General features: G+C 36.7%; 1 protein-coding gene across 2 annotated transcripts in view; it reads right to left on the bottom strand.

The window, feature by feature from the left end:
• The window catches only part of SFSWAP (splicing factor SWAP), a 50,124-nt gene that overhangs the window by 13,005 nt on the left and 21,127 nt on the right, over positions 1–15,992 (bottom strand). For both annotated transcript variants that reach the window (XM_074920817.1, XM_074920818.1), the window contains exons 12-14: positions 15,018–15,251; positions 13,340–13,530; positions 1,885–2,150 (exon numbers count right to left, since the gene is read on the bottom strand). In XM_074920817.1, coding sequence (XP_074776918.1) covers positions 1,885–2,150; positions 13,340–13,530; positions 15,018–15,251 — 691 coding nt within the window. The remainder of the gene's footprint in view (positions 1–1,884; positions 2,151–13,339; positions 13,531–15,017; positions 15,252–15,992) is intronic.

Raw genomic sequence — 15,992 nt, 5'->3', positions numbered from 1 at the left:
TGCCAGGAGGCACACTCCAGATGGCACACAAAGATTAGCTACAGTAGATTAACTATTCTTGGTGATTTTTGTGTACTATCTCCATCACCTGAACTATGGCCACCAAAAAAACCCAACCAAAACATGAGACTATCCACTATGTATGTGGTAAGACTGTTGCTTTTCTTTTCACCAGCAGAACCCAATGCAGACCAACTGGTGGAAGTATTCAAGCCTCTATAAAGGATCAGTTATCTTTCTGAAGTCACTGAAGACATATCTTAGTATATATCAAACTGACTTGCAAGTTATCTGGTTACTGCCCAATGCAAACTCATGCATCATGCAGGATTATCTTTATTCTATTGAGTAGCATACCCAAATACTGACAAGGATCTTCTCAGATTCTTTGTCCTTTTCAAGGTACCACAGAAGATGATTTAATTTTTTTTAGCATTACTACAATGCTTCTCCTTGGTTTTACCACGTATCAATAAAATAATGCATAAATATATGCCACACAGCTTGGATGAAGTGACATGAGAGGTTCAAGTTAAGATATGGCTTGACAGAGAGTTGAAAAGATGAGTGATTCACCTGAAGAGACTTTTCTCCAAGATATTTTTAACTCTGAGAAGACTTGTATTCACTTCTTAAACAAGGAAAGCTTCATTCAGCATCATTCCCTTTATGCGCTGGTAAGCACAGACAAGGAATGGCACACCATATTTTGGAATGTGCCTCATAATACAGAGCATCATGACTGCCTGTTGTCAAAGCAGCAGCATGTCAGACTGAGCATTTCAGCCCGAGTTACATTAATTTAACTCCCTGCATCTTTGAATAGCAGAGATGTCTTCAGCAAAGTATCATATTTAACCTTAAAAATCTAGTATAAAATAAGAAGCTGTAATATATTAACACTTATATTAGTGTAGTTAGACACTTTGTTAAACAAACAAAAAAACGGACAAGGAAAATATACGATAGGAAGTTTTGTCACACCACCATAAAGGGCTAGAAGCTGCTTTTCAGGAAGAAGCATATTGTCACAGGCATGGCCACAAAGGTAAAGAAATGTATGAGTTTGCATGCATCACATACCTATATAGCTGTGGCACTACTTATACACACACTTCATTGGAACTAAACACTGTTCTGAAGCATGATCCACAGAATGCAACTTCAAGACACCCTTCCTGCTGACCACAATAACTGCTATATGGCAGCGCATTCAGATATGGCAAATTTTACAGACTGTAAACTTCAAAGGTGCCTAGACCCAAATGCCTTAGATATAATTAACAGTATTAACACTATATATATTATCTTATAGTTGGATAATTAATATAGTGAATTTAATCTCATTAATGATTAGCATTAACTGCACTGGGCTACATTCTTCTATGGTCTCTCTTCCTCATCAACTCTGTTTTCACCCCTCCTGGATTCATGCTGTATCTCTCCCGACATCCTATTTTTCCACATACTACCCAACTGCTTTCTCCCCTGGACTTTGTTGTTCAACCAGCAGGTTCTCCACCTCTATTTTTAATCTTAATATTGTCTGGTTACTTTGCTCCACCAAGAGCCACAGACTTATTAGCAAGTTCCTGCTATAATTACATTCCTACATATTATCGCCAGGTATTTCACAGACTGGAGTGAAAAAGCATTTACTGTTACAAATGTTGCACTATGTAATTAGAAATTAACGATTCATTATTTCATTAGAACTATTTTCAAAAGACCTTCCACATTTGATGACATTTATTTACTATTCTCAAGGTTACTATAGCCTTTGTAATGGGTACGAAGATGCTTACGTAATGGAAGAAGTGCAGAAGTGTTTTAAATGTTAGCCCACACAGAACTCTAAAGATTATGTTTGGTTTCCAAACCCACCTTGAATGTCTGACAGTTCTATAGGCAGTGGGAAGTGAGTGCTTTGCTTTTGAATGTGATCTAGATCTGGACTTAGAAGATGAATGATACTTGAATGGTGATCGAGATCTTGTCCGAGATCTTTTCTTGTGTTTTTTTCTTTTCTTTTCTTTTTCTTCATCCCTAGGGAGATCTCTGCTTTTGCTTGAAGGCCTTTCTGCTTGTTTAACTTCTAAGGTGGGTAAAGTTCTGACTGCAGTCACAGGACATGGTATGCTATTGACACTCTGAAATCAAAGGTAAACAAAAGAACAGTGTTAAGTTTTCAAAGTTGCATGCAAATTTTCAATTTGAGAAAGTCCTGTAAGTGTGGACAACATGTAAACATTTCTAGTTCTTTATACTAAACAGAGGGCTACATCTATTCCTGTGCATACCACATACATGAACATATTGGCAAAGAAACTTAAGATATCTTGCTTGGTAGTCTTGCCAATATACAATATAGGTTTTTTGCAGAAATGCTGGATAACGAATACAACAGAAAGGCAAATAATAAGTAACAATCACCTTACATTTTTTGACTCATGAAAGTGTCTGAGAAAGACATCCATCTTAAGAAAGTAGTTGTTAAATCAATAACAATCTAACCTCCCACGAATGCTTTAAAACCTCACAGTGCTGAATATTATGTAAAGTGTGTGTAAGTAAGGCTGACATCTTCAAAAACATGCATCTAGTAGTATTTAATGGAAGCATATACAGTTCCCCAAAGATACACATTCAAGTTGGGATATGCATGCTAAGACTGTCAGCCTAACTAGGACATAGTCCTGAAGTTTTCATCTTTAGTTTTTACAAGAAATGTTTTAAAAAAATGGGTACTGTCAGATATACTTATCTGATCTATTTATTTATTTTAGTTTAAAAAAGGATGAACCTGAAAATACAATCAGGAACTACTGACATTCAAAGTTAAGTTTTAGTGACACTTTCATCCCTGAACTGGGGATTGAAATTAGATTACATCAAGGAAAAAAGTAAAATGAATTAGTGCCAATACAAATTATTTCTGTACTTGGAAAAATAAATGTTTTGCATGTAATGGGTTGGGAAGATCACAAAAATTATTAATCTCCAGGACAGAACAGATCCATGCACAATTCATGTTCAGTGAGTAATTCTGACTGCAGTCAGTTAAGCAAAACATACCATATGAAATTTTCAAATTATCTCTTATACCTGAGACAGTTCTGCTCAATTCCTTATTTAGAATAATACAAGTTGGGCACTACAGATACGCTACTCATTTCAAAGCCTGTCATTCCCCCAGATGCCGTTCCAAGGCAACTAGAGAAATCTGTTTCCCTCTGTCATAAGTTCTGCTCCACCTGGTCTGACACTTCCACTGTTTGATACAAGGATGCTTATCGTGGTTGGAATAAAAGTAATACATTAAAACCTGAAATATCCAAGTTTGAAACAGGTGATCTTTTCCTTTCTTTTTACCCTTCTCCTACTGTGAACATGTCAAGGCAATAATTGACCAGATTTGAATAATCATAAATCCTGCTTTGCTTCAAGGTAGAGAGCCGCGACACTTTTCTGAGCTTTAACTGGTAACTGCTATCAAAATATTTAGAAAAACAGCAATAAAGCAGTACTAAAGTAGTTTGCTTCAAGGATTATAAACATTTTATAGCATGATCATTTGAGTGACTGGTTTACTGCAATTTCACTAACTTCACAATCCACATGTAACTGCAGGCACCTCATCTCCAAACTTCAGAATCTTCTAAGAGACCACCACAGCTGACTTTTGTTCCTTGACAATGTTATTCATTTCTTTATACAGTATCTTAGTCTTTGCTTTGAACAGTACTGAATATGTAATAGACCGCTTTGCCTTGAAGTAGGCACCTCTAATAGCTTGAAACGAAATAGCTGTAGGCAAAGTAGAATTAAGAGGAAAACAAGAGAGGGAAGAAAAAATCAACACTTTTCTGCACCCAAGTTCATCTGGCTGCATAAAGCATCATACCACTGCCAAAAAGGAAATTAATTAATGAATGACACATTTATTTTTAGCTGACACATAGAAGATTGTCTCAGAACCACCCCACAACGCTAAGCACCCGTGGATATCCACCAAAAGCATCAGATGCTGAAGCCATGGGCTTTCCTTGACTTTCAGGACACCTACACTAGAGTGACAGCGCTGTCCAGGTATCTCTGGGAAAAGCACAGCTGTGGGCTGACTGGCTGTAGATTCAGTCACCACTGCTTCAGCTTACTAATGAATCATGTTTGGAAAGCCATGCAGAATATGCATAGAAGCATACCCCCAGGTGAGTAAGTAGTATCTGGAGTTCAAGACAACAGCTAACAGACAGGGCGAAGTCACCTACCCCACCAAACCCACACAACACAGCACTGCAACCAGGCGCTCATGGGACAGTTGTCAGGTCGCAACAGCATGATCAACTGTGAGCAAATGTGCTGATTCCCTCAGTGGCAACTCTGGTTGCCTTCAAGAAAAAAAAAAAAAAAAAAAAATCACCACAAAAATGATCTGATTCACCATCAGAGTAGAAAATAGAGCTCAGTGAAAGAACATCAGCAAGTTGCCAGGCCACAAAGAAAATTTCTAGGTGTATAAATAATGCTGCTGAATAAAAACATTTGGAAAAAAATAAACTGTCTTAGTGTCTGGCAAATAGAAGAAGTTGCCAGTACTTTGTGTTTTCATCAGCAAAAGCTCATCTAGGTAAATTAAGGTAATGAGATTTTAAATTGGAGGCATGAATGCAGGAAATAAAAAAAAAATAAATCTCAAAGCAAGCACAGATACTAGGAGATTATTAAGCATTTCCAAAAGGCAGAAACACTGTTTTACGGACCAGACTCTGCAAATCTGCAGGCCAGTAGAGAACAGATCTGTAAAACTTGGCAACAAACTGGCTATCTGATGAATTTTATTATGTATCCTGTGGGATGAGAGATTTGAATTTTTGGAGATCTCTTCTAAGATGTTACACTGCAAACATTCCGATAGCATTCACTGAATCTCACTACTTTGTCCATTTTGGGTAACAACACATTTTTTTAGCCCTTATTAAACGCTATCGTTTCAGACAATTTCACTGACAGAGTTGTTCTTCAGCATTTTATTTGCACGACTGAAGCAAATCCAACTAAAATAACGCTTTTTACAGTAAACACTTGGTATAAAAAATGTTTCAGAGATACCTTTTGGGAAAACAAGGATGATTCAACAACTCTTGTTTAGCAGGAATGGGTTAGGAAAGAGGTCTGTATCAGGAAAAATTTATAGCTATACGAGTACAGAAATGAGCACTTCAGTTCATTACAAGACATTTGCATATTTGCAGTATTCATGAGACCAGAATACACATTAGTTATTCTGGGGTTACACTACTTAATCAGCACACAAAGCCAACATTAGCAGTGAACTTAAAGGTGCTTACTGCAACAGAACAAAACACTAGCATTGCTCCTGCTATAAACAAAATCAACTGGTAAAGAACATTATCAATAACGTTACTAACACTTTTACAACTGGCTAATATTTTTTCCTGTTTTTTCCTGCTGAATTTTGCACTAATTTGAATCCTATGTTAGATCAAAATTGAAAAGAGTGAAGAATTAAGCAACAATTCTTTTACTTCATTCTTTTCTACCACCATATCTTTTTTTTACTGCAGGTTTCCCAAAGCTTGTGGTGAAGTATTCCGACTGAGAATTAATAAGCAAGTGTCTACCAGCAATGGAAGCGTATGATTGCTCTGTGCATCAAAGAGAGCAGCTACTGCTTTTAGAAGTTTGCCAGTCCTAGCCTCAATAAATTGACCCAAAATGATTAAATAGAAGTGATAATAATATTTCCTATAGAACAAATTAAATACTCAATACTCAAAGAGTTTCATCAAGGTTTAGCTGCTGCACTGAAATACAGTGATTAACAGTACACTGACCATGGTAAGCTCTTCAAAAACAGACAGAAATTTGCATTCTCAGTTTTGAAGGGCCAACTGTAAAGAAATTAGCAGCTGTGAATCTGTTTGCAGTATGGATCAATATGCCTTTGTATCTTAAGTACTTTGAAGACTAAAGATCAAGGCATAGAACATTCTTAGCTCCCTCACCTGCCTTAATTAAGTTGGCAGCTCATGATATTTACCTTTTTTTCACCTATCAAATATTAATTAAAGTATTTACAGCATGAGGAACTGCAACTCTCATGTAGTTTTTAATAGTAGGGTTCTTACAATAAAAGTTCCAAATGCCAGCAAGCTATCCACTCCCCAAATTCCATATTAGTATGTAACATTTTGTTTTATGTTTTGTCTTTTTGAAAAAGCAACATAAGGAAAATTTATAAACAAACACACACCCCTTCCATGCTAAACAAAAGATACAGATACCTATATTCTGAAAAAAAAAAGTAAAGAAAGAAATGAAGGGCCCGAAAGCATTTTTTCTTTAAATACTTATTGGATGGATTTCATTAGATGATTACATTTTGCTCACAAATTAACGGTAAGAAAATATGCTGGGATAAAATTATATGTTATTATTCCCGAGAGGTATGTGCTAATATCTACAGTTCATTGCCAAAAAAAGTAGGATCAACTACAGCACTAAGTGTGAAAGATAGACAGTATCCACAGCTGTTGATAACCCTGTTATGCTTGGCAAAACTTGAGTAGCATCTTATTTTTAAACATGGCACACTTCTATTTCACTCGTAAACAGACTACTTTTCACGGAAAAAAAAAATAAATTGTTACATACAGGACAAAAGTAAGAACAAGCCATCTAAAGAAACAAATGATGAAACAGGGCTTCAAAACAGGGAAGATGAAAGAGTCAGAAAAAGTTAAGTTTTACTTTGTACTACAGAAGCACAATGGCTGATGACATTTAGGACAAAGCCATTAAAATAGAGTTACTTTCAAATCATGTGATTGTCTGGTTTTGCAGCATTATGATTGTAGATTTCTTTCCTTGTTTAAATCTAAGGTTTATACAAGTAACAGTTTGGATATAACCAACTGTCTTTTACATGCATATCAAAGTACTACCCCCCTAAAACATTTCAGACATAGGATAAAATAGGAGAGATTAGCAGAATGTTTTGTATTAGAAACCCACCAGGCACACTATTGGTTAAATCATGACCTGCAGACAAAAATCAATGAGCAATGCTGCTCAGATGGACAGGGTGAGGGAAAACATTTACAAACAACATTTTAAGCCCTGAAAAAGGTGGCAAAAATGTTACAGGCCTAGTATACCAAGTGTACCGTACCGAGGCCCTACTAGCAAGGGTGACACTTGTATTCAGAATTCAACTTGTGCCAGTGGCCAGCACATTCGCTTTATTAAGCTGGAAGAAAAAAAAAACCAAACAAAAACAAAACAAACATAGCATCTTAATGTGAGCTCTTCCAATCTCTATTCTACTTAATTCAGGTTTTGGTAAATATATATAAAAATGTACACAACTAGCTTTTATTCTACTTATATATAAACATATAAAAATATAAACGTCATCTTAATTTTAATCATTTAAATTAATTTTAGTAATTTGGAAGAATGTTTGCATTTCAGATTATGGAAGACCTTACTTTGTTTAAAAAATAAAAAGAGCACTTCAATGTAGCACTCCAGATAACCTGGCATACTCCAGCTCTGCACATCTAGAACCGCAATTGTTAAAACTACAGGTTGCTTGCTGTTGTAGGTCAAAGAACCTGCCTACATTCATGGCAGAATGATGGCAGCTTCCCTTCACTGGCACTACCTGTCAGATGTGCCTGTTGGACTGATTTTCTTGTTAAAAAGTGTCTAGAAATTATACGTGTAAATACAAGAAGTGAGACGCCACCCAGCTACTGATTACCCATAGCCTAAAAAGGGCAAAGACTTCACTAGCTACGTTATTGGAAGCAGATGAGTTGGAAACTGAGCTAAGTTACATGTTCTCCAGGTACCAGTTGGAGGAAACATTATCCATAACTGTACTGTTGTAATGCATGCAAGAATGGTGAGAAGCTATGTGTGAAAAGCTGTGCTGCTTCATTGCTCAAGCTCATTTTTCAGCCTTTTGTTCCTCCTGCTTGATTTCACTTTAAGGAAAAACAGGAAACCATATGAAAGAAATAATTCAGCTATGGAAAAAGTAGATCAGACTATTTTAAAGATTTCAGCTGAAGCAAAAAAAGCTTAAAAGTGCTATGTTCTGTGGTATTGACTGTCCTATACAATCAGTTAGTAGAATCAATTTTGTTCAAAAATATATTCTCAGTACCAGCATTTCTTTCAAGAAATACTAGGTACCAGGAAAACCTGACAAGAGGTCAAAAAAGCTTTGCTCATTTAATGCATTTCTATACAGTGTGATAAGCAGGTTTCCAGCACAAATGTACACTGTGTATACAAATAAATAGCATTACTAGTTTTTATACAGTTATTAGGCAGGGGCAATCTCATGAGAATTATGCATTTCCCATGGACATTCTCAACTCCACTTCATGCTTTATTATACATCTCAGTCACTACTCCATTTTTGTGAGACACATTTTTAGCTACAAAAATCATTCCACTACATTAACTCTATGACCACTGCATATCAACCTTTGTTTCCTGGATTCCTCACTGGATCCGCTTTCCCCCAAAATAGGAGATGAAATATATTAAGTGATATTTTTGGTGTACTTAATTTTTTTCCTTTGCTTTCTGAAATTTCCCCAATTAGTTCCACTGTTCAATCTACAAAACTAATTTTACAGATCTCGACATTTTTTTTTTTTTTTTTAAATTACAGCCACTGTAGTTAGTTCTTGTTACTTTTGCAATCAGTGTTTTTAAATGCATCTTTCAGTTTCTGAAACATGACTGAAAAAGCTTAAAAAAGACAGGTACTAGGTATTTATTTATAAACTAATTTAGACATCATGATGCAGCTTACTGGATTCTCAGTGTATATACAACAAAGGTTAACAAAGTCACAATAAGATTTCACTTATCCTTTTCTAGTAAAATTTCTTGAATCAAATGGGATGTTATGAATAGGCAAACCAGGCAAGTAGAACAAAAGGCAGATGAAGCATTGGAACAAACATAGATGGAAGCTTTTTCAAATATGCCAAATGGAAAGACAACAACTTGAAAAACATTCATGCTTCAAACATTTATATGCAAAATTCTATATGCATCTATATATAAATATATGTGTGTCAATAAGCAAACTACACTTAGGTGGAATATTACTTCCACAGACATTATGACATTTTAGACTCTTCATTAACACAGTAACTAGCATTCCCAACACGAGTCAAATTTATTTCAAAAAGCAAGGTCACATCAGTAACATTTAAATATATATTTGACATTCTAAATATAAAGAAAGCACCTCCAAACCATTTCTACTAGTGAGAAGCAGGGAAACTGGTTACTTAAAAATTCTTAAATACAGTGGATTTTTCACGTGAGAAAAAGAGATGCCTTCTCTGAAACTGTACTTATGTCAGAAAAATGTTTTAGCAAATCAGTTTACTGAGAAGTGGGATTAGGGTGTGGCTTTTCTTTAAAAGTTCACTTGTTTTTTAGTTAGCTCAGCTTAGAACTTCAGTAAATACAGATGCCAGTCAGGCTCTTCAGGAAGGACAGGCAGGGGAGAGGAGGAGGGGGTGTTGCCCTCCCTATCAGTGACCAGCTGGAGTGCAGGGACCTCTGCCTGGGGGTGGGTGAGGAGCCGACAGAGAGCTTCTGGGTCAGCATTAAAGGGAAGGCAGGGACAGGAGACATTATAGTGGGGGTCTGCTACAGGCCACCCAGCCAGGAAGACTGAGAGGATGAGGCCCTCTACAGACAGACAGAGACAGGAGCAGCCTCATGTTCACAAGCCCTGGTCCTCATGCAGGGCATCAACCAGCCCAGCATCTGTTGGAGGGACAACACAGCAGGGCATAGGCAATCCAGGAGGTTCCTGGAATGTGTTGATGGCAGCTTCCTTCTCCAAGGGATAGAGGAGCCAAAAGGCCTCATTAAAGGGGGCTACAGGAAAGCTGGGGAGGGACTCTTGATCAGGGAGTGTAGGGACAGGACAAAGGGTAATGGGTGTAAACTGAAAGAGAACAGATTTAGATTAGATCTAAGGAAGAAGAAATTCTCCCCTGTGCGGGTGGTGAGGCCCTGGCACAGGTTGCCCAGAGCAGCTGTGGCTGCCCCCTCCCTGGCAGTGTTCCAGGCCAGGTTGGACGGGGCTTTGGGCAACCTGGGCTAGTGGAAGGTGTCCCTGCCCATGGCAGGGGGGTGGGACCAGATGATCTTTAAGGGCCCTTCCAACCCAAACCATTCTATGATTCTGTGATGATACTCATCTGCTCTTCTGAAAAGAGAGACAGCTGTTATTGAAGAGTTACTGGTTATTTCAGGCATTATCAAAGAAAATTATCAAAAGAACCTTAGCATAGAAATATCTCCGTCCTTGAAAATCCCCTTGAGAAGGACAGCAAAACTGCAAGTCTGGGGTGTTGGCACTGTCATTGTCTCTCTGCATTCACTCCCTAATATATAACTGGAAGAAAGTACTGAACACATGTGCCAGTTGGGGAAAATTTGTTAGCAGTCACAATGAGGATCCCAAACAGGATCTCTTTTGGGATGTGACCACGCTCAATGCACATATCTGCTACTCTGTGCTGATACTGATCGCCTAAACTGCAAGTATGTCTCTTTCCATTGTCTATTCTCTTGAAAGTGTTTTGAGGTGTAATCAATGATTTATCTGGAAAAAAAAAAATAATCAAGAACCAGGCAGTAAATTACTTGTTAGGTACTGGACCTCTTTCTGTGGGAAAGGGAACAATGGAAAGCCATGTCACTCATTCTTGTAACCAGTCTATCACAATCAAGATCTGAAATTTTCTATCAGTATCCAGAGATGAAGTTTTGCTTGATTAGTGCAACCAAGAGTGATTTGCTGGGTCTTCTGGCAGCAATATAATTCCAAAGCCAGGAATCTGAAGTTTCACTTCCCAACAGTATCTGTTATTTGCTATGTGCATAAAAGGTCTGACCACAGCATATACAGACAAACAAAGGAATTTCAATCTGGCTTGTGAAGGATCCTGCAACAATACACCAAGATGCATATATTTCCAGCCCTATTTAGGTTAAGTTTCAAGAAACTACATAGTCTATACCAAATCCTATTCCTGATTTCTCCCCACAGCTCTTTACAGCTATTGCACTGAAGACATAAGCCTAAGGTGACTTTGTTGAAAATAGATTTTGACAATTTTTCTTCCATTATGAAAAGAGATTGTTTGGACTTGTTGGAGGCGTCCGTGCAGGTGCTGGAAACGCAGACTCCCCCATCTTTTAGCAAGCATGCATCAGGTCACACTGGATTGGGATGCACTTATGATAAAATGCTTAGGTTGAATAAAAATGAGTGAAGCTCCTGAAAGTAAAATTATCACTTCTTAAGTTAGGACAATCACTATAGTGGCATAAAGAGAGAGTGGCTCAGTGAAAAAGCTAGAACAAGGGGAAAAGAAAAAAGAAAGGCTATTTTCCTACTTGGTTTCTTTTCTATTATCCTCTTTGGATGAAGTTCAGCAATTAGGAATTAAATGGAAAAATATACAATGTAAATGGGAAAATGACTCTTCAATAGAAAATCTGCAGACAGAGAAAACCTGCCAAAACCTGCAGATTGAGAGAAAAGCTTCAGGACAGCACTACAACGCATGAACAAATGAATATTTGAAGAATTTTCCTGTAAAATAAATTCAACTCCCTCATGTAGACTTTTTAAATTGTAGTTATTTTATTGACATCAGAAATGGCTTATGTGAAACACCTTATTTCTTTGGTATTTAAAGCAGCATTTTCTGTTTATTAGTAGGAAAATAAGCAAATGTGTGGCTTTGAACAACACAGGTTTTTAGAGTTTGTTTTTAAATTTCATTACTGAAGTTTCATTACTAAAGCCTTTTGGCCAAAGATTCCTGTTTAACTTTGCCTACTCAAAAATTCTTACAAAACCAATTTCTAAGGCTCTACCCAAATGATGTTTTTATCATAACTACTCATCAACAGACTGACTAGTTCTGTTCACTGCAGAAGATAATGCCAACTAACTGATTAGCAAATAATTCTGCATGATAAATCCTCTTTTTCCTCTTTGTGATAAATCTAGTAATCCAATGTACAGCCCTGAGAAATCAGCTTTTAATTTCCTTTGGAAACAACAGTCCAGACAGCCAAATGGCAAGCGACCTTACTAGCAATTTCATTGTGTTCTTAAAAGCTAGTAAGTCATCAGAACCCAGGTTACTCTTAGATTTGGCCTAAGAATGCAATATCATGATGACCTACTCAAACCAGAGCTTCTGAAAGCCCTCGAAGTGACATTGCCCTAGTACTACCTATTGTGGTTGACTATCCAAAACACGAAAATGGGTGCAAATGGACAAGTGAATTACAAGGCAAAAAGAAGATAGAAAGCAGTCTGCCTCTGCCACATGACTATTTTCCAGTAGTTTTCTAGAAAGAAGCAGAGGGTTTGAATTTCTATCACAACTATTAAAAATCGTTCTTTGAAAGAAAGTACAGGAGTACTAACACTACAAATTTATTTGCTACAGAAAGATACTTGCTTCTACTCTCCAAAATAAGATATTTTGCCAAACAAACCCAATGGTCATTTCATGATCAAGTAGGCACAGGCAGAGGCAGTGTGCCTACTTCCAGTTCTCTGGAAGACAGCTAGCAGAGTAATTAGACCCTCAATTATTTCACACTGAGTTTTTTCAATTATTTCACCCTGAGTTTTTTGTTTTGACTCTTCATTGACTATGCTCAGTGAATAGCATGCATATACATATTTGTTTGAATTTTGTGCCACTATCTGTAAATTTACCTTATTTTAAAAATCACATCCTCATAATAAAACAAAATCTTTTATAACTGCCATACTAAACTTAGGCCTAAAAATCAAACAAAACCCAGTAGAACAGGTGCAAAGTAAGCCTTAAAGTAAGCTCACTTGCCTGTGAATCATTTCTGAATTTGAAGATGTTTACTCACTTCAGAATACTCACTAAATATCACAATGGATACCCAAACACTCTTGAAAGGTAAGCATTCTAATTCATGGACCACTAGTACAGGGTTAAACTTGCAGGCTCATTTTCCTTTCTGTAACTGGCTAACTGACCTTTGAATTATGCATCATATTTCTCTACCAGTTCTTTAATGACAGATGAGACACGTAAGTAACATAAATGAAAAATATTATCAGTGTTTAAAATTAAAATTTCTCCCCATTTAGAAAAGCTTCTATCTCTTCAGGCAACTTCATAACATACTGTCAGATTCACACTCTATAGGTAAGTTTTCTGCTAGCTTTATAGTAAAGAGAAATTAATATACTGCTTACCTCGTTACTGAAGGAATTTTCTTCAATTTTCTCAGTTTCTGCCTCTGCCAGAGGGTTTTTCAGTGTCTGTAAGAACAGTGCAGCTTTCCTTTTGCGCTCTGCTTGTAGCTGCTTTTCTTTCGATTCTTTGGAGGCCTGTGCAAGCTTCTCTCTTGCTGCAGCTGCTAATCTATCCTCTAGTTTCTGCTTTGCTAAGAAAGACAATTAAGCATAGAGTGAGTCATGCCTGGGGAACTTATGTTTCCTTGAAACAAACACACACACCAACACAAACAACCAAACAGCCCATCCAACCATTCTCAAACTTCTCTAATACATCCATTCAAAGACATAATAAGGACATATCAGCTTAAATCACAAAATTCCAAGCATCTTAATTCATAGAAATACCATTTGATTGATAAAAAGCAGTAGAGGTTAAGTAAAAATTTTTAAGCTTAAAGAAAATGACATGAAAATCCAGTCCTGAAAATCCAGGACACTTGTCCTTTTCTATTTACAAAAAGCTATCTAAAAATGTAGTACTGTAAATTCAGAAACTTTTTCCTGTTACAGTGATGCAAACTCCGTTTTGATCTTTTAACAGATCTGATCTTTACCTTACATTTTCCAGCCCTATTTACATACATCTTAAAATGTTTACACAAAGGGCTGCTTCAGAGTTTTCAGAAACTGTTTTACCATTATTACACCCAACAGTTACTGTTATGTGATTACAGAAAGAGAATAAACCAGTTTATGCATCTAACGGATATTTTGTCTAACCTTTTTCATCTTACACTTCCATTTTTGTGTTCTGCGCATGTACAAGACAACTGGTTTTTTTGATCGCACAGTTTTTCCAACACTTAACTTTTTCCAAACATGTTTTACGTTTAATTTTTATCATACAAAAATATTTCGTATTTGCTTTAGATACGTATCACCATAGCATAATCTGTGGTACTGAAGTTTACAAAGGAACTGATACTTAGAGCAAAAAACCCCATTTTGAAAATGAAAAATTGAATTCCCGTGGCATACTCATAGTTGTAAAAGAAATATTAAGTTTTTAAGCTGGTAAACACTGACAGCATCTCCACTTTATTAAACATTTTCTGCTGTAAAACAGCCTTGGGAAGGAATGGGGGAAATTTGATCCCTTTAAAAGATCATTTCATTCAAATTCACACAGCATACACTTCTGCCCTTACGTACATAAACACAGTAACAGGAAAAAAACATACAAAGACTTAATGGCATTGCATTGTAAGAGTAACAAAACATCAACAAGGTGATATTAGTCTATATGGGAGTGCTATGTAACTGAAAAATAGCTTGAAGCGTTTCATTGTTCTCTGAAGAAAATGAGGAACAGACATGCCTTTTTCTGGGCTCTCTTAATGCAATCTGGAAACTACAGGTTTAGTATTTTACCTCGAGATTGTAATGGAAAAACAAAATAAAATTCAGAAAGATCATGCATTAGGGCAAAGTATTCAGCTCCAGTGTGATAAAATTTCATTTTAGCTGGGCAACCAATGAAGATTTCATTCTTAATAATAAGCAGGAAACTGTGGGAAAAGAACTCTTAATTCCTGTTAACATGACATAGTAAAGATTGAAAATACCTAAAATGCCATACTTATAGTTTGCCTGAAGGACTCAATCATTCTGTTTTAAGTGTAACATGGGATACCTTGTTTAGCTTCCAACTCCTCCTGTGTAAGTTGAGGCTTTTTCTCTTCAGCAGCAGTACAAGGAGCGGCAACAGCTGGAGAATGGTTTGAAGCACTATTAGCATTCTCTTGGCCTTCCTTGCCCTCTTCTTCTTCCTCGTCACTGTCATCATCTAATTTCACACGGTTTTTCTCCAAAGGAAGAAGGTCATTTTCTTTGGCCTTGATTGCAAAGCTTATTGGAGCGAACGATGCTGTGAATGAACGGTAAGATTTTACACATCATTAGACTACAGTAGAAAGCAAGTTAAATTTCTTGACCATATCCATACTCACGCAGACTACACCACAAAAAAAAAGAAACTTGAATCATCCTTACATTAAGCTAATGATTTGGGGGAAAAGGACAATACTTTTTTTTTTTTTAAAACAAGTGTTGGAAACATCATTTGCCTTGTAAAGATGTTTCTCAAAGTCTTTTTCTAACACTTTAGTAGCAGCAGGGAAAAACAAAGATACTCTAAACCATCTCAGGAATTAAGTTTCCTGATATGAGATAAATATCTCAAATTCTGTCCCAAATAAATTTTATTTTCAGTACTATTTCTTTTCCCAAATGAACAATCTATCCTTCCAGACTTAAGATGAAAACGCCCTGTGCTCAGGCTCCTATCTGACACACTACAGTATGATATGGTCCCTTATGCTTCCTTCACACTAAATCGATGGTTTGCACAACAATAGCATTTGGCAGGCTCACAGAAGAGTATATAAAGACTTATTTCCATCTATATGAAAATTAATTACTTTGGGGAGTTAACAACATTTCATTACAAGAGATATAAATGCAAAAGCTAAGTACTTTTCCGCAAATGTCTTAGTCTTGCTGTAGCAAGACTGGTGGTCAACTATTCATTTCAAGCAGCCCCTGCTACTCCAACACAAGAGGACAGCACAACACACTCATGCCATCACACTCAAAGGAAAAAGAATGC

The sequence above is a fragment of the Athene noctua genome, chromosome 17 (genome assembly GCF_965140245.1).
Source record: "Athene noctua chromosome 17, bAthNoc1.hap1.1, whole genome shotgun sequence".
In the NCBI taxonomy this organism is placed as follows: domain Eukaryota; kingdom Metazoa; phylum Chordata; class Aves; order Strigiformes; family Strigidae; genus Athene; species Athene noctua.
This window is presented reverse-complemented; position numbering and strand designations above follow the sequence as displayed.